Raw genomic sequence first — 19,159 nt, forward strand, 5'->3', positions numbered from 1 at the left:
ATGGAATCATACAATAGGTGGCCTTTGTGTCTGGCTTCTTCACTCAGCATCACGTCTTCAGGGGCCACCCATGTTGTAGCACATGTCAGTACTTCATTCCTTTTTACAGCTGAATAATGTACCATTTCATGGATACACCATGTTTTATTTACCCATTCATCCGTTGATGGGTATTTATGTGTTTTCCATTTTTTGGTTATTGTGAATAATGCCGCTATGAACACTCACATGCAAATTTTCATGTGGACATGATGTTGATTCTTTTGGGTTTTGCATTAATTTTGATGTTTTAATATATTGCATACAAGTACCATTTTTCTTGATTACAGAGTTTTGGCACTCCCTTAAAATTTGCACCTCAGTCAAATGCCTGACTGGCCTCACCCTGTTCCCACCAGCAAGTCTTGGCCCTGGCTAGCTGTGTGACGGCGGGCAAGTTGCTTACCCTCAGAGCCTCAGTTTCCCTTTCTGTGAAATGGGGATATTCCCCAGACCTACTGACAGCTGTTAGGGAAACAATGCGGTAACATCCAGAACAGCACACAGCAGACTTAAGTCAACATGTTTCTATGAGGAGGGCTGGTGTTGGGTGTTGGGTCCCCAAATGGATGTCACCAAGCCCTGCCCTTGAGAATTGTGCACCCACCTCCCTAGAACTCCCCTGTGCTTCTGTTCCTAAGCTCTCCTGCCTCTGCCTGACCCTCTTCAAGGTCCCTGGGGTGGAACCCAACGCTGCTCATGCAAAGGCCTCCTAGGCTCCCAGCACCTTCCACCCCAGCTGCCCTGGGCCCCCCACTGCCGCCTCCCCCACCCTCTGTGTGGCTCACTCCCATTGAAGGCTGTGGCTCCCTGTCCCTCTGCGCTGCCATGAGGCCTGCACTTTGCAGGGCTGAAGTCCAAAGTTCAGTCCCTTTGCTAAGCACACGGATAAATATGAACCTTGGAGAATTTCCCCAGCTCCAATGTAAACAGAGCGGGCAGGGGCCCTGATTCAGTGGCCGCTGGGGCCAGGGTTGGGGGTTGGGGGTGCCCATAGGGCTTGGCTAGTGGGGTTTGGGGGAGCAGTGGGTGCAAGGGGCCTGATTTGTGCCCGCCTGCTGGCCGGCTGGCAAGTAGACAGCCCCACGCGGCACGGGAGGTGGCCAATTTTGTGGCCGCAGGCCGCGTGGCCCACTGATACTGGAGCCATGGTTTCTAAACTGAGCCAGCTGCAGACGGAGCTCCTGGCGGCCCTGCTCGAGTCGGGCCTGAGCAAAGAGGCGCTGATCCAGGCCTTGGGTGAGCCGGGGCCCTACCTGCTGGCTGGAGATGGCCCCCTGGACAAGGGGGAGTCCTGTGGCAGCAGTCGAGGGGAGCTGGCCGAGCTGCCCAATGGGCTTGGGGAGACAAGGTGCTCGGAGGACGAGACCGACGACGATGGGGAAGACTTCACGCCGCCCATCCTCAAAGAGCTCGAGAACCTCAGCCCCGAGGAGGCAGCCCACCAGAAAGCCGTGGTGGAGAGCCTGCTGCAGTAAGGACCCCTTGTCTGTCCCCAGCTCCCAGGAAGCCCAAAGGGGCACACCCTTAACTCCTAATGAGCCTTCTTCTGAGGCCAGAGTCCCATGAGCTGTGGCCTTTAGCCTGGCTGTCGGGAAGAGGGCCAGGGCCCACAAGAGCGCAGGGGTGTCCTTGCTCAGGAGCCTCCAGCCCCCGACCTGGCCTTCTGCAGAGTCCTGAGTCCCCATGAGCCAAGGTGTTCAGCCCAGCGCTCGGGAAGTGGGGACATGGGCCAGGGGTGCTCCGAGATGGGGACAAAGCGGGAGAGTCACAAGTCAAGGGCCTGAAGAACCAGAGGCGGTGCGGATTGTCAGCCACCCTATTTCTACTCCCCAAACCCTAACTTCCCTGATAAGCACTCAGATCACAGGCTCTGGGGCCGCAAAGCACTTTGGGGAGGGGGACCTGACTGGGGGTGTTTGGGGGGATCTCCTGACTGCCCAGGGACTCAAGCATTCATCCAGGAAAGCCCAGGTCTTTCTTACCTGAGGGAGATGTAGCCTTGGGGCAGGAGCTTCTCCCCTTTCCTGCTCAGCCTCAGGCCTTCCTGCCTTACCAGCAGGCGCCTTTGGAAACCTCCCCGTTGTGTACCCCCATGCATGGCTGGCTCCCCATATCCCAGAGAACTGGGTGGGTCTGAGCTGATGCCTCCCCTCTCCTCAGCAGAGTTGATCTGGTTACTAATTACCCATAGGCTTTATTATTTCTCTTTTGTTTTATAAATTTATAAATGGGCTAAAGGCTCTGATAAGGTCTGTGATCATTAACTTGTAGGGATGGTGGCCTGGGGAGGCCTGGGCCAACCAACTTCCCACCCAGCGGGGTCAGGGGTGGGGTGTGAGGAGGGCGGGGTGGGGGTTTGGGGGGTGTGGCTGGGGGCTGCAGGGACTGCCCCTTCCCCAATTCTCTGCAACCTTCAGCCTAACAGCCAGGTGCTATGTTGCCATTTCACATGTATAATTTTGGATAATGTTGAGATAAATCCTGGGAAGGAGCTCTGGATAACTGTTTCACAGATGAGGAAACAGGTTCAGAGAAGGGTAGTAGCTTGACCATGGCCGCCCAGCGGGGACTCCACACCCACTCTGTGTAGTGCTCTTACGCACCATAACTAGGGGCCAGGGGCTGGCTGGGGTGGCTGGGGGCGTCTAAGGAAGAGTCCCAAAGACCCTCTCTAGGGGGCTATCGCTCTGTCCAAGGCCCTGATCCCATCTTGGGGTGGGGGAGGGCTGGGTCCCCGCCTCAGGGAGCCCTCAGGGCCCGCCAGGCCTTGAGAGGGCCTGGGCAGGGGGCAGGAGAGCAGCCAGGGCCCCTGACTTGGCAGGAGGAGGAGGGCAAAGGGCCCCTGCTGGGCTGCAGGGGAGGGGCAAAAAGTCAGGCATTGCCAGCTGGAGGGCAAAGGCAGCCCGGACAGGGTGGGGCCGGGCCAGAGCTGCTCAGGGCCCCAGAAGGGACGGGGGGCTTTCAGCGGGCGCGGGAGCAGGGGGTGCCAGGCATCTTTCTTACCTGGCTGTGTGGGGCCTCTTGATCAGCAGCCCCTTGGCGGGGTGGTGGTGGTGGGGGACGCTTGATCCACAGCACTTGAGCAGGGAGCAGAGGTCACAGTGCTCCCTGGGGCACTTCTGGAAGCTGAGGGAAGAGGGGAGCCATGGAGGAAGAGAGGGGAATGGGGAGAATGGAGAGGCGCGTGGAGAAGTTGAGTTGAGCAGAGTGGAGCAGAGGCGACGGAGGGCAGAGGGGCTCACACCCAGCTGGGAGAAGGGTTTGGGGAGAGAGTGAGGCACCCCAAGCTGAAAGGAGGCTGAAGTGCTTCCCACCTGCCCGATTGGGTTTTCTTTAATGCTAACAGCATGCTATTTACTTTCCATTTAAATTTGAGATGTTGCTATAAATTATCAACCAGCTCCTTGTTCCTGCGGAGTTTATAACTAACTACCTGGGTTACTTATTGTTCAGGTAACAAAAGGGACCTGAAAACGCCCCGAGGAAAAGAAGGGGGGCCTCTAGCCTCAGGGCACAGGAAGGGGTCAGGTGGGGGACCCCTGATGAAGACCTGGTTAGGGAGGGAGGTTGAGGCTGGAAAGGATGGTGCAGGGGCAGGACTCCAGTGGAAGCCACGTCTCCAGAGAAGATGGTCTGGGAAGAGGCAGGCGTGGGCCCTGGGTCCCAGACCTCCCCCAGGGGCCCCTTGCCTGAGGCCGCAGCAGGATCGTGAGCTCTTCCCCCAGATCTCCATCCTTAGTTCACTGTGTGACCTTGGGCAAGGCTCATCACCTCCTACCTCAGTTTTGCTACCTGGACAACAAATACAATTCCAGCTCCCTGCCCTGGTTCTCTGGCCTCTTTCTGAGGGACGTCTCTCCTCTTCTCACTTTCCTCCAGTCACACTGACTTTGTTGATTCCCACCTCAGGGCCTTTGCATGTGTTGTTCTTCTGCCTGGAACCCTCTTTTCAGATCTTCCCATGGCTGGTTCCTTCTCCTCCTTTTGCTCAAATGGCACCTCCTCAGGGGGACCCTCCCCAACTGCTCCCATCTAAAGGGAGGCCCCCCCACAGTCACTCACTCTCCCACTACCTTCCATAACTTTCTCCTGTCCCTTGTCATTACTTATGATTATCTTATTTATCTGTCTGTTGGTTTCTATCTCCCATCATGAAAATAGAAGCTCTGTAAGGGCAGGGCCTGTGTGGCCTTCTTTGCTACTCATACCCCTAATATCCAGCCCAGCAGCTGAGAGACAGCATGAATGAGTGAGTGACTAGGATTCTCTGAGGCTCTGGGGACATCTGCTGTTGTGGCCAGGGGAGGAGGCTACTTGTACTGAGAACACCTTCCTGGGTGTCCTCCTAGTTCTTCCCTGTCCCTGAGCAGCTCAAACCTCAACCCTGAGGGTCTGTGATCCTCTCCATTGGGCAGCACTGGGGCATGAGACCCAGAGAGACACTGGCAGAAGCAGGACAATCTAACTGAGGCCAGCCTGACTGGGTTCAAACCCCAGCTCTGCCCCACTCTCACTTGGGCAGGTGATTGCTCCTCTCTGAGCCCTTTGCCTGTGCAAGGCAGAGATGATAACAACCCACAGGGTTAAATGCATGTAAGTGCAATAAATGTTGCTATTATTACCAGTCCCATTTTACACACAAGCAAACTAAGGCTCAGAGAGGCAAAGTGACTTGCCCAAGGTAACGTTTACATAGTCAGGCCAGGACTTGGATGCAGGTCCTCCTAATCCCACCCTGCATGGCCCTCGTGAGGCTGCATGCCCTTCCTTGGTCCGTTCATCTCCCTTTTTCTCCCCGTGAGACGTTCTTTGTTGGTACCTTCTCCATCAACCCACTTCCACGGAGCACTCTAGAGCTCACGAAGGGCTTGCAAATGCATGAGCTTGTCTTCTCCTCCTGACAACCTATGAAACATTATTAGCCCCAGATCACAGATGAGGAAACTGAGGTACATGGAAGTTCAGCAACTTATTTTCCAAGGCCACCCAGATAGAATGACAGGGCAGGGATTCCAACTGAGATCCGAAGGCCCCACACTGAGAGCCCAGCTCCCCTTCAGATGAGTCGCCCAATAGGCTGGTCTCCCAGCTCCACCACCTTGGACCCACTGCAACCGCAGGGGCCAGCAAGCGAAAGGCCCAAAGCCTTGAATCTCAGATTGACTCCAGAACCGGTAGGAGGTGGGAGGTGGGAGAGGTGGACAGATCCACACCGCTCCTGGACCTTCATCCTTCTGCTCTGGGGCTGGGGGTCCAGGACTGCACTGTTGGCCATGACAATGATGATGATGAAACAAATCACTCTACTTGCTGAGCACTTACTCTGTGCCAGGCTCTGTGTTAAGTGTCTCACCCCCATTTCAAGGTCATTCAGGTCTCCCAGTAGCCCTGGAAGGCAGGCATGGGTTTACCACTGTGTTACAGAGTTGCTGTGCGCATGCACACATCAGAGCTAGGTCACAGTGGTGGGATTTGAGCCCAGGTTGGTTTGACTCTCCAACCCATTAGAATGAAAATAGGAGATATCTGGAGATCCAGCCTCTTAATTCTTGAGTTGGAGGAAACTGTCCTAAAAAGAAGTTCTTGGAGACTGAGTGTGTGTGTGTGTGTGTGTGAAAGGGACAGAGAGACAGAGACAGGAGAGAGAGAGCCAAGGACAGAGACATGTGGATTCACATGGACACTGACAGATAGTCAATCTTTAGTTTGAGCCTGGTGAAGCCCTGTGAAAAGAAGACTGAGCTCATTCTTTCTGGGGAAGAGAGAAGGGAGGGAGGGAGGCTTCCTCAGGAGGTTGATGATTGCAGTCGGGGGAGGAGGGAGGCAGCCCAGCCCCAGAATCAGATAAACATGTTTGCCACGAAGCACAAGGCTGGACTTTGTCCTGCCCTTCCTTCCTAGCTGTGCCTGGCACCCAGGGAGCAGGTGAGGTAGAGAAGAGAGGATCCCAGGAGCCCCTGAAAGCAGAAGAGAGGAGTTCAGGGAGAGGCCTGGGGGGTGTGGGCAAAGTGAAATGTTCTGGAGCCCCAGCTGGGTCACTTTTCTGAGCCTCAACTTTTCACCTGGGAAATGGGCATATGAATAGTACCTGTTTCCTAGGGTTATTGTAAGGTTTAAATGACCAGCCTTTAGAGGCCTGACTCATAAGAAACAGTCAAGAAACACTACATCTCACAGCTATCAGATTTACAAAAATGGGACTTGGCTGTACTGCCTGCTGACAGATTGAAATGAATCTGTTCCCACCGGTTCCTCCGTGCCAGTACGGGAATATGCTGATAAAAAAGGAGAAAGTCACAGAGCCAAAGCTGCTGGAAGGCTCCGTGCCCTTGCAGAAAAGGGCACTGTCCAGGGGGCAGGCAAGGCCGGTCCTACGTGAAGGAGAGAAGTACTAGGGGGGGAAGCAGTGGGCGGTGGGCTGCAGAGCGCTGGGGGGTTATTTGCTTTTCATTTTGTACAGTTCAGTTTTAAGTATAAATATGCATATATAGCAGATTATATAACATCATAATGCTGTACATAATTTTAAAAGTACAAGAAGCAAGAGAACAATGTCCCTGTCCTCCTGTCCGCAGCAGCCCACGCCCACCTTGAGGCAATCGGTGTCGTCCTTCCGTTATCGCACGTGAACAGAGGCCAATAAGTAGAAATATTCTTTTATGCCACTTTTACACCAATAGTAGCTCAGCAACCCTATCAGATAACTCTTCCCTCTGGGCGCACACAGAGCTTCTTCACTGGACTTCTACGGTTCAGTCAACCCAAACACCACAGTTTAGTTATTCAGGGCCCTTTTGCTGGACACTTAGGCTGTTTCCAGTCTTTTGCTGTGGCAAGCAACATGTCCACGAGTCTCTGTCCCCGTGTTCATGCGTCTGTGGCCCTGTGTCCGGGCATGAGGTCCCACACCTCTCTGCCCCTGAATCCAAGTGCAGGTCCCAGGCTCCTTGCTGCTTTTGCCCATGATCCCCACCCCCACGGCCGACAGGGCTCCTAGCCCCCAGGACCTCCAGCCCTTCCCGCACCCCTGCTGAGCAGCGGTGTCCTTGCCCTCCTCCCAGGGAGGACCCATGGCGCGTGGCGAAGATGGTCAAGTCCTACCTGCAGCAGCACAATATCCCGCAGCGGGAGGTGGTCGACACCACCGGCCTCAACCAGTCCCACCTGTCCCAGCACCTCAACAAGGGCACCCCCATGAAGACACAGAAGCGAGCCGCCCTGTACACCTGGTACGTCCGCAAGCAGCGAGAGGTGGCCCAGCGTAAGTAATGACCGCAGCCCTGTCTTCCCTGGCAGGGCCTGGGATTCTCTGCCGCTTGAGGATGGGAGCTGCAAGCTTCGAAAACCCCATTACTCGGACTGGCAGACGGAAGGGAAGTCAGCAGATTCAACCAGCATTTATTACTTATTCTGTGCAAGGCCCTCTGGAGCAGGAGAGGAGGGTTGGTCCTGGGCTCCAAGATGGATAAGTTGGTTCCTGCCTTCTAAGAACTTCTGTGTAGAGGGGAAGCAGGAGACTGTATCGTTATGATACAGTGAGTCGTGTGTTATAACGTGATAACAACAATAATAGTGAGTATTTATGGAGCACTCACTGTGTGCCAGGCCCAGTGCAGAGGACTACATAGATTATTTCGGAGTATTGAGCTGGAGGAGGAGAGAGTAACCTATTCTTCCTCGGGGAGGCAGGGTGTCTGGAAGGATCACAGTAGAAGTATGACCTTTTAACTAAGTCTTAAAGTGTGAGGGGAATTTCGATCCAAGGAGATGCAGGGAAGGGTGTTTCAGATGGAAGGAACAGCATGAGTAAAGGCTCAGAGGCAAGGTACATGCTCTGCGAATCCTCCATAGCAAACTCTGGAAGACCCGGGTATACTGTTATTTAGGGAGTGGTGGGCTTCCTTAGGCCTCACACACTACAAAATCTGAAGTATGCTCTCATACTTCTGAGTCTTTCTATATGTAAAAAAAATTGGGGGGGGGTGTTAATTAATTTTATTAATTAGTCAGTTTTTTAAAAAGGCAATACACACTTGATTTAGAAAAATAGGAGAAAATAGAGTTTATAGTAAAAATGAGGTGTCTTTCTCCTAAAGCAGCCATTGGAATTCTCAGTCTCATTCTCATATGTATCCTGCCAGAGATATCTTATGCATATGCCAGCACTATATAACAAATGTATTTTCCTCTGCTCTCTAAAGGGCTGCTAGTTATTCTATTATTTGGAGGTACAGTTATTTGTTTAACTGGCCACCTACCAAAGGACTTTTAGGGTTTTTCCAATCTTCCATTATAACCAACTTTTTCCAAGAACATCCTTTGTGTTTATTTGTGCTCATATGTGAGTGTGTTTGTAGAGGTTCCTAGAGGTGGGATGCTGGGTCACAGAGTAAGTACTTTAAAATCTTTGAGAGATATTCCCATAGTTTCTTACAAAGACATGGTGACAGTTTACACTCCCACTAATAGTAAAAGTCACTACTGAAAACAAAATCTACACAACAGACATCTCTAATCCTTACTCTATATCTAGTCCTCACTCCAGTTGTTGAGATATTCACTCCCTATTGTACTATGGAACATGCTCAGAAAAAAGTGTGCATTTTGTACTGACTTATTTTGAAAAATTTGTTAGAACTAGGTTTAGCTTCTGAGAGGATTGTCTTTCCTCCAAACCATCGCTGGAAGAAATTTTACAGTATTAAATAAATGCCTATATTTTGTTGAAAGAACTGTTAGAAATGTAATCAAGGATTTCAGCCTAGAGCTGGGACTAAAGAAGCAAACTGTGACCCAAATAGAGCTTCCCCAGAGAATGTTTTGACTTTAAAGGAGACACTGGAGAATTTCAGATGCACAGCATGCAAGATAGGACTGAAGTATTAGGACTTTTTGGGTAACACAGGACAGAACCCTAACTCAAACTGATGTAAGCTAAAAAGGAATTGATTGGCTCATGAATGTGAGGAGTGCAGGGCTGCTTCAGGCATGGCTGGATCCAGGATCTCTTGGCTCCTGTTTTCTTCTGTTGGCTTCATTCTCAGGTATGCTCTGTTCAGATGGCAAAGATAGCCCCTGGGCCCTCTGGACTGCCATGGTACCAGCTCAGAGGGAAAAAAGCATCTCTTCAGCCTTTTCCAATGGAATGACTTAAAAATATATATATAAAATCATAAATAAAGTCTAACATATGAAAAGTACACAAATGTACAGCTCAATGAAATTTCACAAAGTGAACACACCAATGTAACTACCAATCAGGTAAAATATAGTCCATTATCAGCTCCCCAGAAACTCCCCTCATCCCAGCAAGAATAATTACTATCCTGACTTCTAGGACTGTAGGGCAATTATGGCTGTTTCTCAAGTTTGTATAAATTGAATCATACAGTGCCTTCTTTCATTTAACATTTAGTTGTGGGATTCATCTGTGTGGTTCCATGTTGTGGACTGGCTTTTCTCATTGCTGAGTATGAATTCTCCATCATGCAAATGCAATCAATGTACTTATTCTTTCTCTTTTGATGGACATTTGGATTGCTTCTGAGTTTTGCTATTTTGAACATTTGCTATAAACTTTGTAACACATGTCTTTTGCTAATTGTGTACATACATTTCTGTTGGGTGTGGAATTGGTGAATCAAATAGTATACATAAATTCAACAGCTATCAATTTATACTCCCACCAGCAGGGTTTGAGCATTCCAGGTGCTGCGCATCTTTGCCAACCCTTGATCATGTCAGTACTTTTCATTTTAGCTATGATGGACATGTGGTGGTGGCACTGTGGTTTTAATTTCTATTTCCTTTGATGACTCTTTAGGTTGAGTACCTTTTTATACAGTTATTGGGCATTTGGAGATCCTCAAGGAGATCACCCATTTTTCTTTTAGGTTGTCTGCTTTATTCTTACTGATCTGTAGGAGTTTTAAAAACTATACCCTGACCAAAAGTCCTTTTTCAAATATTGGTACTGCAAATATATTCTCCTATACTGAGGTTTGCCTTATATGCTCTAAATCATATATTTTGATGAGCAGGACGTCTTAATTTTTTTCTTTATGGTTAGCACTTTTTGTGTCCTGTTTAAGAAATCTTTGTCTAACTCAAGGTCATGAACATATTCAATTCTATTTTATCCTAATAGTTTTATTCTGCTTTTCACATTTAGAACCGCGATCCAGCTGGAATGCATTTCTGTGTGTGGGTGAGGTAGAGAGGTAGCTTCTTTCTTTTTACACGTTGCTTTGGCCTTTATTGTTCCTCTCAGTTTGTAGATGGAGCTACTGGTACCAAGATTCCATTTTTCTCCTGTGTAACTGACCACCCAACACCATTTATTGAAAGAACAGTGAACACACCAATAAGTCACAGTGGCCAAGGGGATATGATGTTTTTATTGGCCAGAATGAGGTCACCCCATCTCAACCAGAGGGGCTGGAAAGGTGGGCCCTGCTGGAGAAGCGGAGTGCTGGTACTAAAGAAGCAAACGGTGGCCTTTCTGAAGGAAGAAATTGACACTGTGCAGGCACAAGCAGGTATCTGTTAAGTGGAGTCCATACTTTACTCAGATTTCCTCAGTTTTTCCTAATACCCTTTTTCTGGCCAGGATCCCACAGTTGTGGACATATTACACTTAACTGTCATGTATCCTTAGGTTCCTTTTGCTTGTGAGTTTCTTAGATTTTTCCTTGTTTTTGATGGCCCTAGTGGTAATTTTTTAAAGCTAAAATATTTTAGTCTTTTGGTCCAAGTCATAGTGCCTTGTGCTCCAGATATTGGTCTAGTCCCCTGCCAGGCAGAATGGCCAACTGAGTGTCAGTATGAGTGGGTACTCAAGCCACAGCTGCTGAGATAGAATCTGAGCCAGGTGGGTTTCTAGTGGCTTCTAGGATTCATTTTTGGTGGGTCTAATCCCATCTTTCCCCAAAGCACTGGTGCATGCTTCCGCCTCTTGGCACACAGACAGTGGCGTCACTCCTGTGGCTCTATCCTTGACTTAGAATCTTCCTGCCTCCCTTTTCATAAAAATGTCCTGGCACTTGTCTGTCCCATTCCCTTGGTAGCCTGCTCAGGGATAATCTAATATAGTGCCATTAAAGTGGAACCAGCTGATTGGGCCTGACTGGGTGTCTTCTCTGTGGACTAACGCTTGCATTTCCCCAAGTCTGGAAAGTTGAAAAAGCTTTGAACCTACTTAGGAGATATGGTTCAAGTTTCTGCTCTACTATGCTACCCTGGAAAGATATTTAACCTCCCTGAACCTCAGCTTCCTCATTTGCAAAATAGGATAGCAAATGTGTCAAATCTGAGCAAACACTAATGCTTACCTGGAGCCTTCTATTGAGAAGGATTGTTAGATTTTATCTTGGCTCAGTAGAAGAGTGTGCAGGGGTTGATTAGTGATGTCTGCCTTGGACAGGTTAATAGAGTGGTGGAATGTGCACTGTTTGTCATTACTGGACTAGATGATTTCTGAGTTCTAGCTGTAAGCTCCACTGGCCCAGCACCCTGGGAATGAGAAAGAATCAGAAGTGTGGTCAGATGAACTGATTTGGGAAGGTGGGAGTAGCCGTCTCCCTGCTTATTGCTCTCTGTGCCTACAGAGTTCACCCATGCAGGGCAGGGTGGGCTGATCGAAGAGCCCACAGGCGATGAGCTGCCAACCAAGAAGGGGCGGAGGAACCGTTTTAAGTGGGGCCCAGCATCCCAGCAGATCCTGTTCCAGGCCTATGAGAGGCAGAAGAACCCCAGCAAGGAGGAGCGAGAGGCACTGGTGGAGGAATGCAATAGGTAAGAGTGGCTGATGGGTTATTAGAGCTGGTTTGGTCTGGGCTGGGACAAGACTGGGGCAGGGGAGGGTGGCTCTGGGTCCTGAAGGAGGCTCCCAGTTCTGAGAGGTCCTACGCTGGCCCAGGAGTATTCAACTTCTACTCTGTGTCTGGAACCTAGCTCCCTTCCTCACACCCACACACCTACCACCCACCCGAGCAACCCTTGAGTGGCCGCTCATCTCATCTATCCTCACTATGCCCCTATGGCTATTTTGCTCACTGTATGAATGGAGAGTGAGAGGCTATGTCACTGGCTCAAGGTCACACAGCAGAACTGGGATTGGAACCCAGATCTGTCAGCCTCACTCAGGTAGAACCTGCTTCTCAGAACCCTAACCTTTAGCCCTGGAGACTCTGGCCTGGAGGCTCACAAGTGGCTGTTTTTGCAGGGCAGAGTGCATCCAGAGGGGGGTGTCACCATCACAAGCACAGGGACTGGGCTCCAACCTTGTCACAGAGGTGCGTGTCTACAACTGGTTTGCCAATCGGCGCAAGGAAGAAGCCTTTCGGCACAAGCTGGCCATGGACACATACAGTGGGCCACCACCGGGGCCAGGCCCAGGCCCTGTGCTGTCTGCTCACAGTTCTCCTGGTCTGCCCCCACCTGCCCTCTCCCCCAGTAAGGTCCACGGTGAGTGCTATCTGGGCAGGGGGATTGGGACACTGGGTAGAGGGGACATGGAGGTAGGTGGGCAAGCTGGGGAGCACTGCCCCAGTGGCAGCAGCCACCCAAACCTCTTAGTGCCTCAGTTTGGTTCCCTATCACTCCACTCCACTCTGTTTACACTGCCTTATCCACTCCACGCTCCACTCCATGACCCGTCCACTCTGTTCCATCCAGTCCAACCTAACTTGGTTTGGGTTACTTCAATTTATTCACAGATCAAGTCAACTCAATTCATTTTAGTTCAATGCAATTCAGTTCCATTCTGTACAACTTATTATAACCCAACTTAGTTCATTTAAGTTTGGTATAGTTCAGTCAAATCCAATATTCATTTAACCAATTCTGTGTAAACATAATTCAAGGAAATTCTGAATAGCTCAGCTCAATTCAATACAACTTGATTTGATTCAGTTCAACTCAGTTCCATCATGCTCAACCTAGTTCAAGTTCAGTTCAACTAGATTCACTTTCACTCAGCTAATTCTAGTTCATTCTATTCACTGCAGTTTAATTTCATTAGCTTCAATTCACTTTGGTTCAAATTTCTTTTATTACACACTTACTACCTGTCAGGTATAGCACGAGGCAGTGGGGACCATGGAGCTAATAAAATGCAGCCCTTGCTCCCAAGGAGTTGGAAGCAGCCAGCATAGGGCCTGGCAGGACGATATTTGAGTGAAGTTTGCTGGCTGCATAAAGCAAGCTGGCGTGAGTGGCCTAAGCAACCTGATGTGGTTTGGAGTGACAAAGGTCATGGAGGGCAAGAAAGTGGGGTGCTGAGACTGGATGCCACTCCCTTTCTAGGTGTGCGCTATGGGCAGCCTGCAACCAGTGAGGCGGTAGAAGTGTCCTCGAGCAGCAGTGGCCCCTTGGTGACAGTGTCTGCACCCTTGCACCAAGTTTCCCCCACGGGTCTGGAGCCCAGTCACAGCCTGCTCAGCACTGAAGCCAAGCTGGTGAGGAAGACCCTTCCAACCCCAACTTCCCTTGGCTTGGAGATTCTGGCTGGAATGGTCTCCAGAGAGATAGTACGGAGCCCCACCCTGACTCAGCTTGCTTTCTCCTCCAAGGTCTCGGCAACTGGAGGTCCTCTGCCTCCTGTCAGCACCCTGACAGCACTGCACAGCTTGGAACAGACATCCCCAGGCCTCAGCCAGCAACCCCAGAACCTCATCATGGCCTCCCTTCCTGGGGTCATGGCCATTGGGCCTGGTGAGCCTGCCTCCCTGGGCCCCACGTTCACCAACACAGGTGCCTCCACCCTGGTCATTGGTAAGCTTGTGGGTGAGGGAGGGAGCTCCTGGGTGGGGGGTCTTACAGGGCCCCCATAGAATCCAGGGGTTGGAATAGCCACGGGGACAGACTCACTCACTCATTCATTCATACACATACATTTATGGAATGTCTACTCTGTGCCAGGCACTGTTACATCAGTGCTGCACGACTGAACCAAACAGACCAAAACCTCAGTAACCCAAGTGGGGAGGCAGACAATAACCTTTACACAGAAATTATATAGTATCTTAGAAGGTAAAACATTTGTGGGAAACTAGTAGGATAAGGGGGATCAAAGTTTTCCAGATGTTAGGTTTTTTTCTCTTAAAGCCTGGAAAGACTTTATTTGCCAGAACCATTATGCAGAAACTTAGTATATAAGAGAGGTGCTGGGAGAGAGGAAAGGAATTAAGCCACAGGGCCTTTGCACTGTGTGGAACCCAGGGCACCAGGGAGTCTAGTTTGACACATCTGCCCATATAATTAACTAGAGTCTCAGAAAGAGGAGTGACTTGCCAGGACCATGGGATTGAGAGACAGGTCCTGGTCCAATGGTGTTTCCTAAACCACCTGTCCCCCTCCTCTCACCTGTTCACTCTGGGAGGGAGAGACGGTGGCCCCAAGGGGTCAGGGCAGGGCTTGGGGGTGGAGGTGATGGGAGGCCTGGCTGACCCTCATTCCTCCCACTCCAGGCTTGGCCTCCACTCAGGCACAGAGCGTGCCGGTCATCAACACCATGGGCAGCAGCCTAACCACCCTGCAGCCGGTCCAATTCTCTCAGCCTCTGCCCCCTTCCTACCAGCAGCCACTTATGTCCCCCATGCAGAGCCACGTGGGCCAGAGCCCCTTCATGGCTACCATGGCCCAGCTGCAGAGCCCGCATGGTGAGTACCCCTGGCCCCGCACTGGGGGGTGGGAGAGGCCGGATGTGAGACCCCAGAAAGGGCAGCCTAGCAGCTGTCACGGTCTCGCTGTGAGTCTGCTACAAGTGTGAGCGCTTCTCTGACTGGGGTAGGGTAGTGGGAGCTCACCTGAGAGTCTTTGGGCCAGAGTATGTTTCAGAGTGTGAATATGTGTGGTCATGTGCATGCACGTGTTTCCGTGAGTGGGCATGTGGGTGTTCATCTGTGTTTGCATGTGTACACTCACATATGGGAGTGCAGGTCATGATCCTTTCTCTTAAGCCCTTGGGGCCACATGTACTTCAAAATTCACAACTTCTCACACTTTAGCAAGGTAGTGTGGTGGATATACCGTATGTTAGTCAACATTGCCAGCAGGGTTTGGGGCAACACCTTGCCATCAGGCAACAGGAAGCATTCCACAAAGTAGGTTAGACCAATATAATCTCACATTTGGTTCAGGTCAGATTTTGCCACCAAATGAGCTTTAGGTCTAGTTTTACAAAACCTGCTATTTTTTCAGAACTTTATGGAATTTGGAATAGGGAAGGAAGGACTGTGGACCTGTGGATCTGTATATTTGGTTGAGGGCATGTATGTGTGTGTGTGTGAGTGGGTGTGGCCATGCATTATCTGAGACAGTGTGAGACTATGTGGTTTATGTTTTTCTGCCGGTGTCTGTGTGCGATTTCGTGGGCTGGGCTGTGGGTGAAACTTCCGACTGTTTTGGAGAGGTGTCCTGCAGGTGGAGATGTGCTGCCCTCTGCCCTGCTTACCCCCTACCAGGGGCAGCCATCCTTTCCCTGGAGGCCTGTACCTAGTACAATAGCACCTGCACCTCCCATTACTTTTCTCACCTGCCAGGTGACAGAAGGAGCTGGCTTTGGGTTTCTGGCCTCCCCAGACTGCTGTCCACCAGGCCAGGCTGAGTGGCCCCTGTAGTTGGAGAGAGGGTCCAACCCTGTATCTGAAGCTCCCCCAGTTTTGGAATCAGTTCTCAGTCCTCAACCACTGCCCCACCAGGCCATTCGCTAGGTCCCATGCTCTACTTTCCCTGGAGCACCCAGCTTGAGGCTCTCCTGGGAGAGGGCCCAGGGAGCCATGTCTGTGTTCCCCTTTCTCCTCCCTCGTGGTCAGCCCTTTACAGCCACAAGCCTGAGGTGGCCCAGTACACGCACACAGGCCTGCTGCCACAGACCATGCTCATCACCGACACTACCAACCTGAGTGCCCTCGCCAGCCTCACACCCACCAAACAGGTAAGGGCTGGCCCTGCCCTGGCCCTGTCCTTGTCCCCTTCCCAGAGCCCACCCCGCGGGCTCAGGAGGGGGTTCTGTCTTGCCAGGTCTTCACCTCAGATACTGAGGCCTCCAGCGAGTCTGGACTTCATACGCCAGTGTCTCAGGCCACCACCATCCACATCCCCAACCAGGACCCTGCTGGCATTCAGCATCTGCAGCCTGCCCACCGGCTCAGCGCCAGCCCTACCGGTGAGTGGCCTTTCTCTGCCCCCTCCTCCCCTCAACTGGGGAGGAAGGTGTGTGCAGCAGGTGTTGGAGGGCACCTGTGCTCTCTGGAAGTGAGCCCAGAAGGGTGAGGAACAGGGAGATGGGCCTACCCAGTAGGAACAGCTCAGTGACTCCGTTGGAAAAGATGCTGCAATTGGAAGAGGAGTAGAGGGTACTAGTGAGGAGCAACCTGAGCTGGCTGTGGGCCAGAAGAGGCTGATGGATGGGTTGGTTTGACTCAGGGTTTAGCATTCTTTGAATTCACTGCCAGCACTTAAAAATCAGAGGCTTCCACAGACCCATTCACTTTCCTCCCCTGATGGCCTGAATCTGCACCCTGCAATGTCAGCATGAAGGCCGGGCCCTCTGGAGTCAGGCTGCTGGGCTTTGAGGCCTGAGGCGGCCACTTGCTCAGCGTGTGACTCTGGGCAAGTTGTTCCCACTCTGTGAGCCTCAGGGTTCTCCACGCAACCCTAGGGGCTGCAGTGACAGCTCCTGAGGGCTCGGTGGTCAAGGCTCCACACTTCACCGGTGAGGTGTGGCATCACCCGCACTGTACAGATGAGAAAGAGGACGCCCAAGGTGAAGGACTTGTCCTTGATTTTGACGGCTGCTAGGTGGCCGGGCCAGGACTTGAATCCAGGTCCAAGCTCAAAGCCCATTGTCTTAACCGTCCAAATCAGTGAGGGTTCCCTGAAATGGAACCAGTAGGGGTGGACAGGGAGCTGGCTCCTGCGATGGTGAGGCTGGCGGGTTTGAAAGCTGCAGAGCAGCCAGCAGGCTGGGGGCGGAGGCTGGAGTTGATGCTGCGGTCTCGAGGCAGAGCTCCTTCTTCTCCAAGACACTTCAGCTTTTGCTCTTCAGGCCTTCAACTGATTGGCTCACCCACATTATCAAGGGAAATCGCCTTAAAGTCAACTGATTACAGGTGTTAACCACATCTACAAAATACCTTCACAGCAATGTTTAGCGTGCAGTTCAATGACAGGGTATGGCAGCCTAGCCCAGGTGGCGCATACAGCTGACACCATGCCATCTCGCCAGAGCTTCTGTAATGTTCCCACTAAAAGCCCCAAGGAGGCCACTTCATGGGTGTCCCAGAGTCAGGCTGGGGGTTGAGACCCAAGGGTAGAGGTTTGACTTTGGGGTTCTGGGTATCTGCTGTGATTCAGGTGGCAAGGCCTTACCTCCCCTGTCTCAAGTGCCCCCGGGGACAGGAGGGCAGGGAGGTCAGGGCGGGCTTGGCGGGCAGTCAGCAGCTCCGCTGGCCTCCGCAGTGCCTTCCAGCAGTTTGGTGGTGTACCAGAGCTCCGACTCCAACCACAGCCACAGCCACCTGCTGCCACCCAACCACAGCGTCATCGAGACCTTCATCTCCACGCAGATGGCCTCTTCCTCCCAGTAACCTTGGCAACTGCCTCCCAGGGGCCAGGCCCTGGAGCCTGGATGTCTGCTTGGTGGGTGACGAGGACACCTGAGCCTGCAAGACTTTTACTGCCATGGGGCTGCTGCCCTTGGAGAACCCCATCAGTCCCCACCTGGCTCTGCCAGCACCACAAAGGGAGGCATCTGAGCCCCAACCTGGGGAAGGTTGCTTCCATGCACAAGAGGGGCCTGTGCAGAACTAGGAAGCAAAGCCTGCTCCTGGCAGGACATAGGATGGAGTGTCCCTGCTGCTCAGGGTAAATCTTGTCACTTGGAACAGAAACGGACAGCCTTTGGACTCTGGTGCCCCAGCCTGGGCCCGTGGAGAGCCCTGGGACCCTGAAGGGTACCCTGGCAGCCACTTCTTAGGACACAAGCCTGTGCAGCTGTGACTGGCTGAGCTCTCAGAAAAGCCCTAGCTCAATATGGCCTCATACAGTCACCTATGCCCTGACTAGGCCACTCTACACTGTCCCCCTTCCAGCTACTGACCCACATGTCACCCACTCACATAGCATTGCCTGAGCGGCTACTCTGGGTCAGGGCCCCGGGGAAGCTCAAGCTAACAGCAAAGGCATGCAGAGCTTTCCAGCTTCCCTTATCCTGAGCCCTCCCTCTCCCTGGCCCCCATGACCTCGTTTCCTTGGACTTTTGTTCCCCCAAGCATCACGCCTTCTGACGCCAGCCTGACATCTTGCCACTACCGGAAAGCCCCTTGGTGGGGAAAGTTGTCCCTGCTCCTGCGGGAGCCTTGAGACTCTGCACCTGGTGCTAAACTGAGGCTGTGGGACAGCAGTACCTTTGGCCTCTGGGGCCCGGCAGACAATCCCCATTTCAGAGAAGCTGCCAAGCCCAAAAGGCAGCAAGGCCTGAGACACTGGCAGAACAGAGGTGCTGAGGGGGAGGAGAGAGAGGAGCCACCTGTGCAGACAGGACTGATGCCTGGAAGCTTAGGAGCCCACCTGGCTGAGGGAGGGGAAAGCTCCAGGGGGTCACAGCCACCCTGAGAAGCCTGAGGCTCTGAGCACCACGGGGAAGGACAGGCGGCTGCGCACATCTAGGGTTCCCGTGACCCCATCTCCTCCGGGCTGCTGCAGGTAACCGCTCACGGACTGCCTCCATCCTGGGCCTGGGGAAGAGGCCGGGAGAACCAGCACCCCTTGCAGCTTGCAGCCAGCTAAGGGCAAGCCTGTATGTGTATTTAACTTTAAGTAAAGTAAATGAGGAACATATCACAGACTACTTGCTTGTCCACACATTGCCCAGATGGGGCTGGGCAGGCAGAGGGAGGTGCAGGTGGGTCCATCACACGCACACTGTCACCCTGCCTGTCTTTCTTGCTCTGCTGAATGAAAGGCAGGGTGACGAAACCGGAAGTTCATCTGAACCTTGAGCTTCCGCTCTTGCCTTAGAGCTAGCTTGCAGGAGCACATCGTGGGATGTACGCAGGAGATGTGACGCTTATTTAGGATGAATCAAAATTCAGCACTGACAGAAAGGCAGCAC

At 52.0% G+C, this 19,159-nt stretch overlaps 2 protein-coding genes and 1 long non-coding RNA gene across 11 annotated transcripts in view; 1 reads left to right on the forward strand and 2 right to left on the reverse strand.

Annotated features, from left to right (window-relative positions):
- Positions 1-19,159, reverse strand: part of C15H12orf43 (chromosome 15 C12orf43 homolog) — a 45,017-nt gene that overhangs the window by 18,164 nt on the left and 7,694 nt on the right. For all 6 annotated transcript variants that reach the window (XM_073223892.1, XM_037004310.2, XM_037004313.2 and 3 more), the window contains exon 6: positions 3,046-3,168. In XM_073223892.1, coding sequence (XP_073079993.1) covers positions 3,046-3,168 — 123 coding nt within the window. The remainder of the gene's footprint in view (positions 1-3,045; positions 3,169-19,159) is intronic.
- On the forward strand, positions 2-18,881 carry HNF1A (HNF1 homeobox A). Of its 4 annotated transcripts, XM_037004308.2 has the most exons (11): positions 7,136-7,271; positions 7,339-7,614; positions 10,313-10,580; positions 11,649-11,835; positions 12,266-12,507; positions 13,348-13,499; positions 13,614-13,815; positions 14,511-14,702; positions 15,858-15,979; positions 16,066-16,210; positions 17,506-18,881. In XM_037004308.2, the coding sequence occupies exons 3-11, from the start codon at positions 10,430-10,432 to the stop codon at positions 17,631-17,633; spliced, it is 1,521 nt and encodes a 506-aa protein (XP_036860203.2). In that variant the 5' UTR covers positions 7,136-7,271; positions 7,339-7,614; positions 10,313-10,429; the 3' UTR covers positions 17,634-18,881. The 4 variants fall into 4 exon arrangements, with proteins under 4 accessions (XP_017522851.1, XP_036860202.1, XP_036860203.2 ...); XM_017667362.3 differs by lacking the exons at positions 7,339-7,614; positions 10,313-10,580 and adding an exon at positions 2-1,513 and having other exon boundaries at positions 7,104-7,303; XM_037004307.2 differs by lacking the exons at positions 7,339-7,614; positions 10,313-10,580 and adding an exon at positions 2-1,513 and having other exon boundaries at positions 7,104-7,303; positions 13,614-13,755.
- LOC140846631 (uncharacterized) lies at positions 1,295-3,037 on the reverse strand. Its single transcript, XR_012125955.1, has 2 exons — positions 2,025-3,037; positions 1,295-1,508 (listed from the first exon to the last, which is right to left on the reverse strand). It is a non-coding gene; the product is annotated as an uncharacterized lncRNA (long non-coding RNA).

The sequence above is a fragment of the Manis javanica genome, chromosome 15, assembly GCF_040802235.1.
Source record: "Manis javanica isolate MJ-LG chromosome 15, MJ_LKY, whole genome shotgun sequence".
In the NCBI taxonomy this organism is placed as follows: Eukaryota; Metazoa; Chordata; class Mammalia; order Pholidota; family Manidae; genus Manis; species Manis javanica.